An 18,694-nucleotide genomic window follows, 5' to 3' on the forward strand; every position below is an offset into this window, starting at 1 on the left:
TTGTACAAACACTAAACACCCTCTTACACTACACAACAGGCTTGCAAAAACGTAAAATACTAGTATTTGGCCCTTAAAACTTTAGCTGAAGTAAAAATGTTTATGAAAAAAAACTTGAAAATTTAAAATAAAAATTAAGTTTTTTAATATTTGTTGTTTTGTTTTATAAAAAGGGTTAATAGTAGGGAAGCCAAACGGGAATGGCTTTTACAAATAACGGCTTTCGGGATTTTAAAAATTGGAATCCCGGGATTTTTCTGGATCCCGGGTAAATAGTAGGGATTCGGGATTTTGACATATTTTGGGATCACAGGACTTTTCGGGATCCGGCATTTTTCGGGAATATATAAATTTAATTATTTTATACATGAGAATCTTTAAATCATCATGTTTGTAAAAAATTGTTTAAGTTTTTTGAATTTTAGCAGACAGTAAATGATTTTAAATTAAAACAATCAATTAATTATAACTTATAAATTATAATCATTTATTAAAACCTTTTAACTACATATTTCCTAAATAAAAATAAATATCATGTTCCGAAATTTGCAAAAGCACCTCATACTGTTCCATGTGAATTAATAAATATAACAGAGACAAATTCAATTACTCGAACATCAATTCCTATTTTTTTTTTTTTTTTTTTGAATTTTACGTAAAACATATTAATTTTGGAACTTATTCGTAGTATTTATTTAACGAGCTAATTTACCTTAACCGGAATCTCTTAGATTTGTTTAAAGTTTGAAATATAAATTCCTTTAATATTTAAATATAAATGTTGATTAGACAGTTAGAAATTAAAATTGCTAAATTTGAACAGCTCAAATAGAATAAGTCTTCTAACTCGTATGTACTTTTAGGGACTATGATAGTGGTCATAGGTGTGTTAAAAAGAAATGAAGAAATCAATTAATACTCGTTTTGTATAAATCAAAAATATGGCTCAAATAAAAACATTTTTTAAGCAAATCACGGGATTTATTTTGAAAAATCACGGAATTTATTTCGCAATACCCGGGATTAGGGGGATATCCCATTTCCGAACAAATCCCGAGATGGGGATTTCAAGATATCCCAATCCCGAACAAATCCTGTGATCGGGATTTCGAGATTGGCATCCCTAGTTAATATTAACACCGTTCGACACTCAAAATTAGACACGAACCGGATTATATGCGTCTGAAACTACAAATTTAATGGAGAACAAGTAAGAGTGTTATATTCGGTGTTAATATAAACATTTTTTAAGAGGAGTTATATACGTGGTAGTGTCAATAATGGACCTATTCTCATCTGTCTTTACAACATTTTCTGGAGGGGACCTTATATAGGGGTAGGATCAATTATGACCTGAAGTTGGAAGAAAAGTTTTAGCTCATACAAAACTAATTTATGTCGAATTTTATGGGTCTAAAAGAACTATGAAATTCGTAAAAAAATGGCTTTCATTTTCAGTACCGCACCTATCCGTAAACGTAAAGATATTTTGGGTTGTTTAAGTCGATATAGTTATTTTGAAAATGGTAATTAAAGTTATAGTCATTATATGGGGATGGGATCAATTATGAACCGATTACCTTAAAATTTTTTAGAACGATTTTGATTCATACAAATCATTTTCATGTCGAATTTCATATCTGCACTCGTATTTTTAAGATAGTAATGAGCGTTAAAGTAATTTTCCTACAGGGGGTGGGCCGATCCCAACAAAACTTTGTAGAGATATTTTGGGTCATACGTCAAAACTTGTCAACTTGGTCAAACTAGTTTATATCGAATTTGTTGTTGTACTCGAATTTTTAAGCCACTACTGATCGCTAAAGTAATTTCAAATGGGGACATTTTATGGGGTTGGGTCAATTATAGATCGATCCAGAACGATTTTAATTCATACAAATCATATTCATGACGAATTTCATAGCGGCACTCGTATTTTTAAAAAAGCAGTGAGCGTTTAAGTATTTTTCTTATGGGGTCCTTATATAGGGAGTAGGGTCAAGTACCCAACAGAAAATTTATACCCCACAGAAAATTTTCAGAGTACTTAGAAGTGTAACCAATGTTGTGTGCTTTACTTTGTGTTACTTATAATTTGATTTGCTTGTATATAAAATCTGGATATGAAGTTTAAATGTTTAATATTTTTTTTGCATTACATCTTAATATACTTGTGATTAACATTGTATATCAGAACAGAAAATTAAAATATAAAAATATCAAGTGTGCTGTAATTTAATCAACAAAAAATTTTCATTTATCGAAAAATATTTTTTCGATCAACATTTTTTCAATGTTTAGATGAATTTTAAGCAAAATGGCCTTATACTTATGAATGAATTTGTAGTTACATGTATTTGGGTAGCATTAAAAAAAACATACATATTTAAATACTTCTTAATACACATGTATTTTAACTAGAAAGTTGTTGTAGATACTTATTGATACACTTGTGTTCCAGCTAGGATATGAAGTTAAAATTTTTAATATTTTTTGCATTACATCTTAATATACTTGTGATTAACATTGTATATCAGAACAGAAAATTAAAATATAAAAATATCAAGTGTGCTGTAATTTAATCAACAAAAAATTTTTCATTTATCGAAAAATATTTTTTCAATGTTTAGATGAATTTTAAGCAAAATGGCCTTATACTTATGAATGAATTTGTAGTTACATGTATTTGGGTAGCATTTAAAAAAAACATACACATTTAGATACTTCTTAATACACATGTATTTTAACTAGAAAGTTGTTTTAGATACTTTTTGATACACTTGTGTTCCAGCTAGGAAGGTGCTGTAGAAACAATTTTACTTACTAGGTACATCGGTAAGAATGTAGGAATGAATAGCTACTTTTATAAAAAAGTATAATCTATACACAATATCGCAAATCAAGTATATCAGTTAGTGTGTCATTTTCAAGCGGCCATACCTTGTGTAAAGTAAGTCAGAGTCTGTGTAAGTTTGTAAGCACTTTAGAACCGATTTTCCGATGTGAACTTTTTATAGGGGTACTGTCAATTATAGGCCAATCCCCGTAAAATTTTGTAGAACGATTTTGGTATATACAAATTATTCGATTTATTTATATATATATATATATATTATATATATATATATATATATATATATATATATATATATATATATATATATATATATATATATATATATATATATATATATATATATATATATATATATATATATATATATATATATATATATATATATATATATATATATATATATATATATAATATATATATATATATTTTAGCGTAAATGAACTGAAAGCAGACTTCATTTATTGTTATTAAAGAAATGTTGTGCAATATAGCAAGCCCATTAAGTTTGTGGAATGAAGATTCGAATATTTGTGGCATTATTTTGGTCAATGTTTTTTTTGCAAAGAGATGATGAATTTACTGAAAAAAAATTAGATAAGTAAAAATATACATGTAATAACAAATTATGTATTTACCGGTAAAGATCAGAAAATACTCACTAGAAAGGTGGTACTTTTTTGATACTATTTGATGTTCAAAAGTACCGTGATACACATGAGTCTTTTTTGATGCTCTGAGGACCACAATTTCAATATCTTATTATCGTACAACCAGCAGTTAATCAACCGGTTAAAATAATTTTTGTATGATAACTTTTTATATATAGTTTCGATAAAAAAATAATAATTAACTTAACTTACAACTTTAAAAATGTATCAACTAAAAATTCTACAAAAACCTCAAATAAAAAAGGCATGACCGACCATATGATAGCCCACACCAGTGTGGATTGGTGTAGTGATGCTGATTGTGTGAAAATGTGGATTATTAAAATAAAAGAGAAGTAACGAAAAAATGGATTCTCCACAAATGTGGTCGTATTACATAATTATGGACCCGGAGGGTAAGGTTGTATGGGGGCTAGGCGAAATAATCACCATTTCCAAACATTTTCAATAGCGTTTCCCATAATGGTTGAATTGTCATTTTTAATAGCATTTGGATCAAAAGAAGAGTATGTGCCAAATTTCATTAAATTATCTTGAAAATTGCGACCAGTAGCGTACGCAAAAGCTTTACATATAGATACACATACGGACAGGCATAACTAAATCAACTCAGTATTTGGACTTAAAAGCAAATGATTGCCTCATATCATATTAAGAACCGGATGTACTAGTAAGAAAATTTACACCCAGGTCTCATGTGTTGAATTTTATATGACAATTGTTTTTTAATTACTCATATTTCTATCGCAGTTATTGGCGTTAAGTTGAATAACTAAATTCATTCTTGATTCTTATTAAGATCGTATTTATTTATTTACATATAACAAATTGCTTTTAATATAACATTTTTACAAAGTATAAAGTCGGAGTAATATATGTATGGTTGTTATGAGATATTCTGCAAGAAATTATGTAGCAAATATCATCAAATTATATCTAAGAGATTACCATTTAGGGATTCATCATATCAACGTATAATGCCCTTTCTTTCATAGAGGACTGTTTAGAATGTTTGAATATAAATGTGTTTAAGAAATTAGAGTCTTTTAGCGAAAAAAATATTTTTGTACTCTGAAATTCAAAACAATAACTTCTGAAATATTTTTTTTATCCCCGACTCAGTATATAACCTGGTGGAGATAATTTAAACACAAATATAAATTGTTTCTGGTGGAGACCAAATAATTCTTTTGATATAATTAATTCGGTTCTCCAACTTCCTATATGTAGGTAAAGTTTGGTTGGTTCATGAGCCAATAGAGCCTGTCAATAAGTGTGCTTGTTGTACCGCCATCCTAATTGAAACGCCAAAAATAATAATAATAAAAGTCAAGTAAATATAATTTATATGGAGCAATTTTTGAAAAAATCAAATAATCTACACTTTTAAAAAGTTTTACAGAAGTTATACATATATGTAATAAGATTTGAGCACTTCTGTGCATACATATTTTCGATTTCAAAGTGTTTTTACATAAACATAAAATGCTTCGTTTGTTGGCCATTGTCTTCGTCTACACACATAAATATACATATTTATTTTATATATACAAAACAATTGTTCAATTCACAATCGATGTTGTAGCGTTGTATGCAGCTGCTACAATAGTCATAACAAAGTTATTGGTATTTTCTATGCAAAAGCTCTATACAACTCTTACGACAATTTTTCATATGTTTTTCGAATTCGTATGAAATTTTAGTGTTGTCAATTGTTTATTTCAGCATATAAATAAAAAAATCAATCACCACCCCCATCCGTGATTGGTAGGAAAAACGTCAAAAATTCCCCTGTGGTATAAAATAATATTTTACAACTCTTCTTGCTCGGTTGACATCAAATTTGACATTTAAAAAATTTCCCATTATTTTATAAAATGATAGTGTAAATCGGAAATTTCAAGAAAGCATGTCTGATAAAACTTTTGAAGATTCGCGTTACGAAGATATATGTGGTCTTCAGAAATTAGATTTCCACAAACCTACAGACGGCCGTTGCTTAATCGACAGCCGTTGTCAGTCCCAAGCACTGTTGCCAGATTTGACGATTTATCGTTATTTTAACGATTTTTATTGTCAAAAATAGCATTTTGACGATTTGACGATTTTACCTCTTAATTTGACGATTTAAAAAAATAACATACAAATTTTCATACATTTTATTATTATTTTGTTTGTTAACAAAAAGAAAATCTAATTATATTTGTAATATTCTAAAATTAATAAACAATAAATGGTATAATTTTAATATTAAAAAAAATGAAATGAAAATTAACCCCAAAATAAGTGAAATATTGCCCTAAGGATAATATGAAAAATAATCCCAATTTTCCTTATTTCACATCAATTTTTTGTGTTTTTTTTTTTTTTTTTGGGAAAATTTTACATTTTCAAAAATTTAACATTTTTATTAAATTTTAAACAAGTGGCCTAAAATAAAATACACATATTGGAGTATTTTTTCACCAACAATTTTAGGATCCTATTTCATTTTTTTCAAAAACTTAATATAATGAATTTTGAAGTATTTATCAAATTATGCAGATAATAACAACTCAAATCAATTGAAATTAATGAAAATGTCTCGATAGTTAAACTATAGAAAAAAATTATTAGAAATGTCATCAAATATGTTTATTATCTACAACAAACAGTTTTGATGATTTAATGACGATTCCAAAAAATAATTGACGATTTTGACGATATTTTCTTTCGAAATTTGACGTTTTTGCACCCAAATAATCTGGCAACTATGGTCCCAAGCCCGGATAAGAAGGGACAACAACGTTCATACTGGACTACGATATATTTCACCTGGAGGATCATTATTGAGTGCAGGCATCACTATCCAGGTGTAGGAACCAGTAGCTCTGAAATAGCCAAATTGTTAAACACAAAAAGCAAAGGCTTGATTAAGAGCTTACCGAACTGGCAACAAAACAGGACTATTGATTATGAAACATGAGACGTTAGAAATAAAAACGGAAAGGAAGAAGAACTCATATACGAGGTAAATAGTACTAATAATAGCTACCTTGCTATAACGGAAACGAAAAATAAAGGTCGAGGATGTAGTACAATTGAGCATGGTTTTATTCAAATTTACTCTTTTGTTAGTACTAACCAAAGAATATAAAGAAATTTGGGCTTGTCATTTGGTACCTAAAGGAGTTGTCATTCGGTACCTAACTCTAAGAATGTATCGGTAGAATTTTTGTATAAGTATTGCAGCACCAACCACTTTCACCACTGATTCCAAACATAAAAATAAAAACGTACTTAAAAATTTTAGGAAAAATATAGAACATTTAAATTTATTCTTTCACAGATTTTTTAACCTTTCAATTGCACATTTGATCGGTAAACATTTAATAAATAAATTTTTAAATTTGTTTAGTTTCATTTTTGCAAAACATCATGATTATTTCATATATGTTACCCATTTTCAATACCAAAATTTACAACTTCGTTTTTTCTAGTTTTATTAAAATTCCTCAAAAATTAATTGTCAAAAAATTATAAAAATATATTTCTCGTTTACAAAAAATAAGACAATTTCGTGTTAAATGTGAAGGACATCACGTAAAATCTACCGAATAGTACTACAATACTATAAAAATTTAAATTAAGGAGAGATTAGACAGGAAAAATATCTGGGTAACAGGACTACCAAAAAAGATGAACTAAACCGGGCACCAGCTAAATTGATGTATAAACGATATGGTTACATATCACCAGAACTTCTTCGATATATGGGTACTGCAGAAAATTAACTCTTACTAGTAGTAATCCCAAACGGCTGATAGGTAGCCACAACCTACCGTTGTTTTAAACAGAGTTCTAATAAAATACATTTGTAGTGAGGCTCAACCGTCCTCAAAAGCCAAATAGGGATTTTAAGGGTTCAGTTGTATCGGGGAATAAGAGAAATAATAGACCGATTATAACCAATTTCTATAGGATTCGTCTACAGTACCATAGAAGTTCATGCACCAAATTATTATTAAATTATCTTCAAAATTGCGACCTGTAATTTGATTACATGGTTTACATGGATATACTGACAAAAGCATTTATTCTTAAATATCAATGGCTATTCATAAAGAAGCATTCCTTTTCGGCAGTGATTTGATGGTGGGTACATATAACAACACTTATTTGTTTTTTCCAAAAATATTTCAAAAAAAAAAAAAAAAAAATAAAATATTTTGTGCATAATCAAAGTATGTTTTTTGCTGAGACAAATGGTGCAAAAACAAAATGTTTATCATTAACCCTTTAGATGTGATGGGACTTTAAATTTTCAAATTTTTAACTTTACAACGCTATACTTCGAAAACCACGAAAGTTATAAGGCCCAACATTTGTCATTATTCAAGTTTTATATTAATTGATTTTACATTAATTAGATGAAGTTTTATTAATGAGAAACACCATTGTTTGATGGGAAATTATTAAATCACAAGCTACCAGTAAAACTGCTAAACGGATTACAATAAATTAAAAATTTTAACACTATTAATTTACGAATCAGGTTTTGCATTTTTTAATGCATTTTTTCCTTTGCTCCTTTGCATATATAGAGCATCTAATTAAGTTTATGTATCTAAAATTTTCATGTAGATTAGTATACTGAAGTCGGATTTGAAATATGTTCAGCAGTTTTCGGTCTATAAAAAAATGTCGCTCAAAATCGGTATTTTGGCCGCAGATATGCAGATAAAAAATTGCAATTTTAACAAAATAATAACGCCAATATTATCGCTGTTCCAAACACTTTCATATCACAATTTCAATAATAATGCGTGAAGGCTATTATTAGTATGTATGTATGTATGTATGTATGTATGTATGTATGTATGTATGTATGTATGTATGTATGTATGTATGTGTGTATGTATGTATGTATGTATGTATGTATGTATGTATGTATGTATGTATGTATGTATGTATGTATAAAGCCACTTTTTTTATGTGGAGGTCAATGTTGTCCATACAAAATTTGAGAACTCTAGCTGTTGCACATTCTGATATATGCGAACTTTAATGCTTGTTTTGTAATCTATAGTTCCACCCAGACATGTGTTTCTTAATAAGTAATTGCTTAGGAAGGGCTTATTTGTTTTAGTTATTTTTTATTATACTAAATAAAAAAAAACAACAAAAGAAATTAATTTACTTTATTAAATAAGAAATTTTGTTTACATTTCAACGTTGACCCAAAGGATTATAGGAAGGGCACATATCCAAGGGATGCAGAATGGTTAAATAAAAAAGTATTTTTATACCCTACACCACTTTAGTGGGTTTGTGCTGATGTTTGTAACGTACAATAATATTGGTCTTATACCCACCTTAAAGTATACCAATCGGCTCAGAATTATTTTCTGGGTCGATTTAGCTATGTCCATTCGGCCATGTAAACCTTGTAATCAAACTATAGGTAGCAATTTTGAAGATAATTCAATGAAATTTTTTTACATGATATTCTATTGTCCCAGGGACGAAGCATATTGAAAATGGTTAACATTTCACCTAGCCCCCATACAACTGAACCCCCGAATAGTGCTTGTAAACCTTGTAACCAAAGGTAGTAATTTTGTAGATAATTCAATGAAATTTGGCACATGATCTTTTATGGTACGTAGACTAAGACTATTAAAAATAGTTAACATCGGTCCATTATTTCACCAAGGCCCCATACAATTTATCCCGTCAAATACGGCTTTTAAGTTAATAATTATGTTTATAATACTCGTATCTCGACAAAAAGCTGCAAAACCGAGTTCTTACTTGCCTTGATGACCCTTATGAACTCTATAATTATAGGGCTTCATTTGAAAACCCTCCCCCCATTAAAATTTTACTTAAATATCCACCGTTTTATTAAACAATAAATGGTTTAAGTATATCTGAGGCAAGGCACAATTCAACTTAAATGCCTCGCCCGACTAAAACTTCTTACTTGTTTTTGTATAGAAATATCTGATTGTGAGATCACTTCAGATCAGAATTACTTGTATCGAGAAAACAGTTTTTGTTAAAACTTCTTACTTTGTCGAATACGTAAAGTATTAATAAGTACATTTATGCCCACGCGAAAATGAAACGAAGTATGTACTTTCATAAGAATTACATTTTTTACCACTTCAAAAGAAGCATTAAATGAATTCTTTTAGTAGTAAGTAATTATTTTAGTACTTAATGAATATTAACATAAATAAAGTAATTACACACATTTAAAATATATAATATTATAAATATTAAAGGCCTTATTCATAAACAAAACTATTTCTTATGAACGATTTATAAATCAAATTTCCTATAAAATGTTGTTTGTGAACTACTATTATTAATTATTCAAAAGAATTTTTTATGAGCACTTAACAAGTGAATATTTTTAGCATGGATGGAAGTGATGTTTATTGACTTCCAAAGAAGGGAAAACTCTTGAGAATGTTGTAAAAGTAGTGAATTTGGAATCAAATAAAAAGGACAAGTCTGTATTTAAATCATCACATCTACAGGTATTTTTCAGCACTTTGATGGAAAAAATTCTACTTCTTTTTCGCTTCTGTGTGTGTTATTTTTTGCTGGGGTATGTTGGTTCAATACATACATAAACATCATGAAATACAAATACTTTAAGCTTAAAAGATTTATAAGTGTTTTTAATAAAAAGGATATATTATTGTTTATACATACATATATTATTACTAGAAAGTTTCTGAATTTTAAGTAAAATTTTGTTCAAAATAACGCTATTTTTCAAAACGGGATATACATATATAGAAAGTTTATGAATATGACCATCAAATTCAAAATTACAAATACATAAGATTACGCGTACACACATACCGCTATTGCCAACTGAGCTCAGAAAGATAAAGGTAAAAAATTAAACAACAATACCCCCAAATATTTAAATATTTTATTTAATTAATAAGTATCTTCTTTTATGCTATTACGAATAGTATTGAATTTAAGTCTTAATTAAAGTGTTTTTAAAATTATTTATAATTTAAATACTTATTTAATTATATTTTATTTACATTTTATTAACTTTGTTTCACAGTGTGAAGCTATTACACTCTATGGTAAACTTATTTAAAACATTTAAGTAATTGAAATAAAAAAATACTGACATTTCCATGCCAATGAGTTTAATGAGTGGAATGGGGCGAGAGGGATTATATTGTGGTATTTAAGTGTAATAGGTAGATAGACAAGTGCCGGATAGCACTATGTAACTATGGATGAGTTTTATTTTATTTTTTATTAAATTTATTTAATTAAATATTTTAATTTTCATTTTTTATGTAAATTCGTTAGTGAGAGAGGTTGCGGTTTTTAGGTTTCTTCTTAAATGATTACATTATACATACATAAATTTTCACACAGCTGATTGACAGGTGATCACAGCTTCAAACAATTTTCAATTTATTGTTATGAAATGATTTATGAAATAATTTCACAATAAAATGGTTGCTTCCATGATTGTGATAAATAGGCCAAATGAGATGGAGGAATTGGGTACTTACCTAATATTTTAATTGGAAGGGAAGATTTTTGTGAATAATTTGGAAAAATTATGAACAATTAATTTTTTTTTTTGTAAATTTGTTTTTTTTTTCTGTAATTTAATTTATTTTTTTGTTTTTTTCTGCATACGAATATCAGAAGTTTTTTCTTTAATATCGATTATTATTAACTAATACGAGTAGCAATAATTAATTAAAGTTGTATCTTACATTTTAAGGGGAGGAGAGGGGTACAATAAAACTAAGACTATTTTCTATTAACTATTTTTTTTAATTTTATTATTTTTGTATGACAATTTTGAAACAATTATGTATTTGTTCCATATAAAAAGTAAATAATAATTTTTAAATTAAGCAAACATTTCATATATAAAATTTGTATACACAATAAAATTATTAAAATAAAAACTTTTTAAAAAAGAATCGTTGACAATTATTTTTTCTAAACAGCTACCAATTAATTAATGAATTATTAAAGCAAGAAACAAATGAATAATTAACATAAAAATAAATTTTATTTAAAAAGAAATAATTTAAATTATAAACAACAGAGATAAAAATAAACAGTTTTTTGTTTAATATATTTATTTAAACTATTTAAAATTAAAATGAGATGATGAGTTTTACTTTTTGTCTAAACTTAATTAAGGCTCTATAATAATTAAAATTATAACTTTAAATTAATAAAACATGAAATAAAAATAAAAGCTCAAAGATTAAAATTAATAAAAGAAATACAACTCATATACAATAACAAAATTTTAATACATTATTTTATTATAATTACAAATAGAACTACATAATTATTTAGAGGACAAGTTGTTCAATTAAGTATTAATTATTTTAATTATAAATGTACGATTATTAAATATTTTTACTTTGTTTTACAAGATTTTATATTTATTAAAATCTAATATTTTTTATTATTTTAATTTTTGTAGTATTTACCAACATTATATAAATTAATTTATAATGAAGCTTTTCTTTCTTATGCTATGCTTTTTATTTTCTTGAATTTTTATCATTATTTTTAATATATTTTTTCTTAGTTTCTTTTTTTTTTAATTTTAAGCCATCATTTTGTATTGAGTAAAACAGACACACATCAAATATTTTAAGTAAATTTTACTTTTTATTTTATTTATGAACTATTTTGTTTTTAGTTAATTAAATAATTTTGTATGAATATTTTGGACTGTTTATGTTTTTATTTTATTTATATTTAAGTATTTTTTTGTGTTTACTACATTAAAGCATATTTTAAATGAAGATATTTTACAATTTGATCTCTTTAATATTTGTAAATATTTGTTTTATCTTAAGTATTTACAGGAACTTATTATATTTTTATATATTTATTATTGTAAATTAAAAAAAAAACAATTTATTAATGAAATCTTTTTTGTAAAAATACCTTTACTTTTTTTAGATTTTAGGTAAAGGTTCGTTTAAAGTTTCTCATAATAATCTATAGAATCTGTCTAAAAACTTGGGTCCTGAATTTGATTGGAATCTTTAAAATGTGCCCTGTAACTCTCATAAAAAAACATTTGATAACAGACTAAAAGATTAGAACTGAATATTTTATTTAATAGCTTTTGTGTTAACCTAATTTTTTTTTATTTAAATGAAGGTCGCAACGATAAAATATTTGAGAAAATAGCATGACCACAATTAGAAAATTTAATTAACAAAACAAGTATGTAGACATTTTGTATTAAATTACAACATATGTATTAAATCTTAACAAAGCTATAAATAAGCATATTTTACCCTTAACCACCTACCATTGGTCACAGTGACCCCTTGATTTTGTTCAAAATTACAAAGTATAAAAGAGTTAAAAGAACATTAAACTTCTTTATGATTAATTTTTTTTGTTATATGTTTTTAAGTTTTAAATTAATAAACTTGGCCGATGGTAGGTGCTTACGTTACTTAAATATATGATAGATGGTCAAGGGTTAATCAAATATTTGAACAATCTAAATGTGAACTAACATTTGCAATCGTCGACATACGGAGAACATGTGGCAGATAATTTCAACTACGGTACTCATGCCACATGAATTTAATTTGGTTTGTAATCGAAATTAGTAATTTTGTTTTGTATACGAATATCTCGTGTGAATAGCGGATTACTTTAGGCGATTTTAAACAAATTCTATATAAGTTATATATCTTATATTAGATTTCATTAATTTTTTTTTAAAAACAACTATTTAAGTTTTCTTAAAATCATTTCTTTTAATTTTTTCCTTCAAGTTAAAAATTTGATCATTTGAAATACAATTGAATTTTATATAATTTTATCTCTTTTAGTTTTGCAAATTTTTCTCAAATATAGTATTTTTGTATTTGGGTTAAATATTTACTTTTAATTTTTTTTTTTATATTCAAAATGAGTTGAGTGTTTGAGTGTGTGTTTTAATTTTGCATACGAATTATTGTTGTTTTTTAGTATTTATGAGATACAATGCAAAAATTTTCTTTAAATCTATTTATGTATGAATGAATAAATGTATTTTGGATTGGGATGAGAGTGAGAGAGTGTGTATATGAATATTTAAATTTCTACTTAGTTTATATTTTTGTATAAAATCTTTAAATATTTATATGTATACATATACACATATGTATCTAATTTTTTTCAATGATGTACATTTATAAATGTTATACTTATGAATGTATGCATGCATGTGTCTGTATATGTATAAACGAACTAATGATTGGTTGTAGTATTGTTTTCATTTAAAGAGTTGACAACAACAGTGTCTGACATTGTAAAACTACAATTTGGGACTAATTTTTTAAGTTTTATTCAGATTTACTTTTGTATTCAATTCATAATTTCTTCAACAAACTGGTTGCAACTGTAACTATGGATCAAAGTTATTGGTTTTGGTGGTTTTCCGGGTATGTGTGTGTGAAACTAAAATTCGGTAAACGTTTCCGTTTTAATATTGGCTAAATGTTAGTAAGTTGGAAATCCCATGGTGCCGGCACTGCTGTTATCCAAAGGTCACTGATGCATTTTTGTGGCATGATGACCCATGCTCAAACCCAAACCTAAATGATGATTATTGTGATGCTGTTGGGCTGCTTGACTGTGATTGTGATTACTATTTGAACTATTGTTGTTGTTTTGTTGATTGGCTTGACGTTGAGAGTTTTTCTTGTTTTTCATGCGACGATTTTGGAACCAAATTTTAACCTAAACACGCGGAAAGTAATTTTTGTTAAATTTTTATAATTTTGTAGAAGATTATTTCGAATAAAAAACATACCTGTCTTTCGGTTAAATTTAAATTTCTGGCTAATTCCCATCGTTTTTGTTTGGACACGTAGGCATTGTACAAGAATTCTTTCTCTAGCTCTAAGGTTTGGAATTTCGAATAAGGTTTGCGCTTTTTTCTTACCGAAACCTGACCGGTCCATTCATGTAAAGCATTGGTGGGTGTACATGGTCCAACTGCACCGACAGATAAACCACCAGAACCACCTGCAAAATTATTAAAATATAATTAAATAAATGAATATAAAAAAATTAGGATCTAATATATAAAATTTAGGAAGTAAAGTTAGGCATTTATAAACAATATACATACAAATCTAAGAAAGTGTTATTAATAACTAATACGCATCAGTTAATTTTAAATATATATTTTTTATTTTCTAATAATACTTGAATCAATTAAAAATTAAAAATACTAACTATAAAATATTTAGTGTCAACTCAGCTCAATATATAGTAAAAAACTACTATTATACTTAGTATACAACTTTTTGAGTGCCCCACGATTAGTAAGTTAGTTCGATTGAGGGAATCAAACCTACCACCTCCGGTCTACCAGACTAGCACACAAACCTACCGATTCTACACGATTAAATATTTTTTCTTAATTTTTAAACATTATTTTTAAGATTGCTCCTACTACAAGCAATTTTGATATAAAATTCCCTTTAAATTAGTACAGTATTTACTGTATCGGTATAAAAAATATTACAACCAGCTGGTGTTATAAATTCATTTAACATAATTCATAAAAAAACATAAAATTAATAAAATTAAAATAATATTATTAAAAAAATATATTTGTTTTAATTAGTATTTTCATTCGAAATAAAAATATTAAAATTTATTTTAAACTAGCTGATATTTAGTTTTTAATAAAACAAGTCAACATTAGACTTTAAGCTATTTAAAATTTTTAATACTTTTTAAACGTTTTTATTTTTGTCTCTTGCATCGTTCCTTCTTTTTTTTTTCAATATAATAATTATTTTATAGCAAAACGTGACAAATCGTTCATAATTTTATATATGAATGATTGTTCCCACAAAGAAAATAAATTATTTGTGAAACTCGCGCCATTTTTTACCCACAACTTTTATTAAAGTCGCATTTGCTGGAAACAAAATTTAAAAAGGTGCTAATTGAATATTGCATGACAATTAACCATAAAACATTGTAATCTGTTGTAAATATAAAATATTATTTTTTGCTTTTTAGCATTTCAATGAATTCTTATGAATGTGAAGAAATGCAGACAGTGAAGTTTTTAATTAAATGCATGTGAGTAAGAAAACTTATGTACATGCATATAAATATATATATATAAATTTTACAATTGCTACTGAAAAAAAACCTACTGTGGAATCTCATGTATGTATATCAAAAACACAATTCTGCTTAGCAAATACTGTTAAGATTATTAAAATTTTTCAACATTCTAATGTAGAGTTTTGAATGTATAACTTACCTGTACTTGAATATGCTTCACTTGGATACGCTCGTAAACCACTGGGCGATGAATAAGTTGGCGTTTCATAGCTTGACTGTGAGGTTCCCTCTACCGATTGTCTGGCTGCAGCAGCAGCACTCACCGTTGCATGTCTATCATCGCTAGCACTCATGTAGGCCGCAGCTGCAGCGGATGTGGGTTGTTCGCGGTAATTCCAATAAGGCTGTAAAAAGTAAATGCATAATATAGCAAAATTTAATAAATTATATTTTTAAACAATGAAATTGAATAATACGTATGTATATTGCACGCGCATTTTATTAAAATTTAAAAAAATTTTTAATATTTACCTGAAATTGCGTTTCTGGATAACCATAGAATACAGGCTTACGATCTCTTTCTAAGTAGTATTGCGATGCATGATGATATTGCGCTGAACTGAAGCCATCACTTTCATACGGCCATGCCGGATGAGGATGCCGTTTAACGGCTGCACTGGCAGCGTCGGCTTCAAAACCTGGCCTTATCGCGGGTATATGCAATGGTGCTAATGAGAGAGACATATCTGAAATAAGAAAAATATAAAAAATATTATAGTTGTCAATTTAGAAGATTCATATAACTTCAATTTCTTTGAAGAATATAAAAACAATAGAACTTATTTTACATTTTAATGATATTCTGATCATTATGAAACTGATCCTTCAACATTGATCAGTATATATTAACTTTGGTAATGAGCAATGGAATCGATAAAAGTGATCCTCTAAGTATACATAAATATCTACATAAAATTGTTATCGGATCGTTTAAAAGAGGAAGAAATGTGTTTTTGTATGTTTTTAGATGTACCCTTAATAAATCAAAAAATTTGTATTATTATCTTATATATCCCTTTTAATTTTTTAATTTAAACTATATAATTTTTTTTAATTTCATTATTAAATTATTTTGACTCGTTAGCAAGCATTAATTCAAGGTCCATCTTCGTAACCAAAGAAAATATTTGAATAATAAAAAATAACTGCAGACATTGAAATAAAAGTTTAAAATAAAAAAGGGGTTGCAGTTTTGACGATTGAATTTAATCATTGTATTGTATCATTGTATTTCAGCATTACAATTATTATACGTCAAAATATTTATATCTATAAATTGCAAAATATAGTTTTAAGTAATTTATCATTTTAATAAAAATACTTTTATATCATATAATTATAAAATTATTGCTTTTTTAATTATATATAATTATCTCTACATCGTTTCGTATAATATTTAGATTTGGGCTCTTTTGAACTTCATGACGATCTCAAGGTAAATATTTAAGATATTATTATGTCTCATTACTATTGTTCAATTCACAATCGATGTTGTGCGTTGTATGCGTTGTATGTCAGCAGCTGCTATAATAGTCATAACAATGTTGTTGGTATTTTCTATGCCAAAGTTCTATACAACTCTTACGACAATTTTTTATATGTTTTTCGAATGTCGTAAGAAAATTCAGTGTTGTCATTTGTTTATTTCATCATATACATCATGGCATAAAAAACGATAAAGTGGTAACACAGAAATTACAAACAAACAGCTGTTTACCAAAACAAAAATACAATTTTATTAAAAACTGTTTATTTATTAGTTTTAAATGTGGAATAATGAAAATAATAGAATTTTAAATAAAAAGAAATTAATTTGGTTTATTTTGCTCGCTTAATTAGTTTAATATTATTTGTTTTTTACTTTTGACATTGTTTGTTTTAATAGTTTTTTTATTGTGAACATAAACTTATGACTTGCTACAAAAATCTGTTCACAATCACAATCAGTGTAGTAACACACTTTAGTAGATACAACATACAACTTGATTGTGAATTGAACATATGTTTTTAATTTTTTTAACTACACAGAGGGAAGAAACCGATAAAAAAGTGTCGAAATTAGTACAATCCGTTGCCGAAATTGAGATTATCATTTTTACAACCACCGTTGTAATTTTGACAACGCATCGTTATCATTGCAACAACGCATTTTGATTACACTTAAAATTAAAAACACTTTGGTATAAATTTTTTACCAAGCGTGAATAACTTTCAAACAATTTTTTACCTCCGTTGGAAAAAAATATTTTTCTATATAAAGTGTTTTTGTATTTTGAAAAATTTGTTTAAAAATATTTTTGATTTCTACAGGACATTTTTAAATTTAATAAAAATTTTAAATTATAATTGGTATGAAAATTTAAATTGTAAAAAAAAATTTTTATAAAATTTTAGGCCTCATTTTTAAAAAGGAAACGTCAAACGTTAAAGAAAATAAAAATCTTGATATTCGTTGAAACTCACCTGGAGGTTGGGAACTAACACTGGATGGGGAAACACTCGCCGCTGTCGGCGTAACAATTTGTGTTTGCCCGGACGCCACTGCTGTGTTTTGTTGCTGTTGTTGTTGCTGCTGCTGTTGTTGCTGCTGAATACTAGGAGCACTGGAGGGTACTGTATTTGACTGTTGTTGTTGTTGCTGATGATGAGGTGATGTTAAGTGCTGCTGAGGTTGTGGCGCAGGACCTGAAGGAGTTTCTGAGGGACTAAGACAACCAACGGGAGTAGTATCAACGTTATTGTGGGACTGTTGGCTACTTGTTTGCTGTTGTTGTTGATGCGGGAGATGTAATTGCTGTTGTTGCTGCTGCTGTTGTTGTTGGACTATAGGAACAGGCGGGGGATCTTCATACATAACCGCATGAGTAGGTGTGGAATGTGTGGTTGGTTGTGTTGAGGATTGTTGTTGTGATGTTTGTTGTTGTTGCAGTGACGATTCCGTACCCAACAAAGAGGAGGCAGATGATGCATTCGATGATGCCAAACCCGCCGAGGAGGAATTATG

General features: G+C 27.3%; 1 protein-coding gene across 1 annotated transcript; it reads right to left on the reverse strand.

Moving 5' to 3' along the window:
• Window positions 1-12,379: 12,379 nt before the first annotated feature.
• On the reverse strand, window positions 12,380-18,688 carry LOC111677200 (homeobox protein abdominal-B). Its single transcript, XM_023438288.2, has 5 exons — window positions 18,154-18,688; window positions 16,162-16,376; window positions 15,830-16,034; window positions 14,354-14,568; window positions 12,380-14,280 (listed from the first exon to the last, which is right to left on the reverse strand). The coding sequence occupies exons 1-5, from the start codon at window positions 18,542-18,544 to the stop codon at window positions 14,089-14,091; spliced, it is 1,218 nt and encodes a 405-aa protein (XP_023294056.2). The 5' UTR covers window positions 18,545-18,688; the 3' UTR covers window positions 12,380-14,088.
• Window positions 18,689-18,694: the final 6 nt, after the last annotated feature.

Source organism: Lucilia cuprina, chromosome 4 (genome assembly GCF_022045245.1).
Source record: "Lucilia cuprina isolate Lc7/37 chromosome 4, ASM2204524v1, whole genome shotgun sequence".
Lineage (NCBI taxonomy): Eukaryota > Metazoa > Arthropoda > Insecta > Diptera > Calliphoridae > Lucilia > Lucilia cuprina.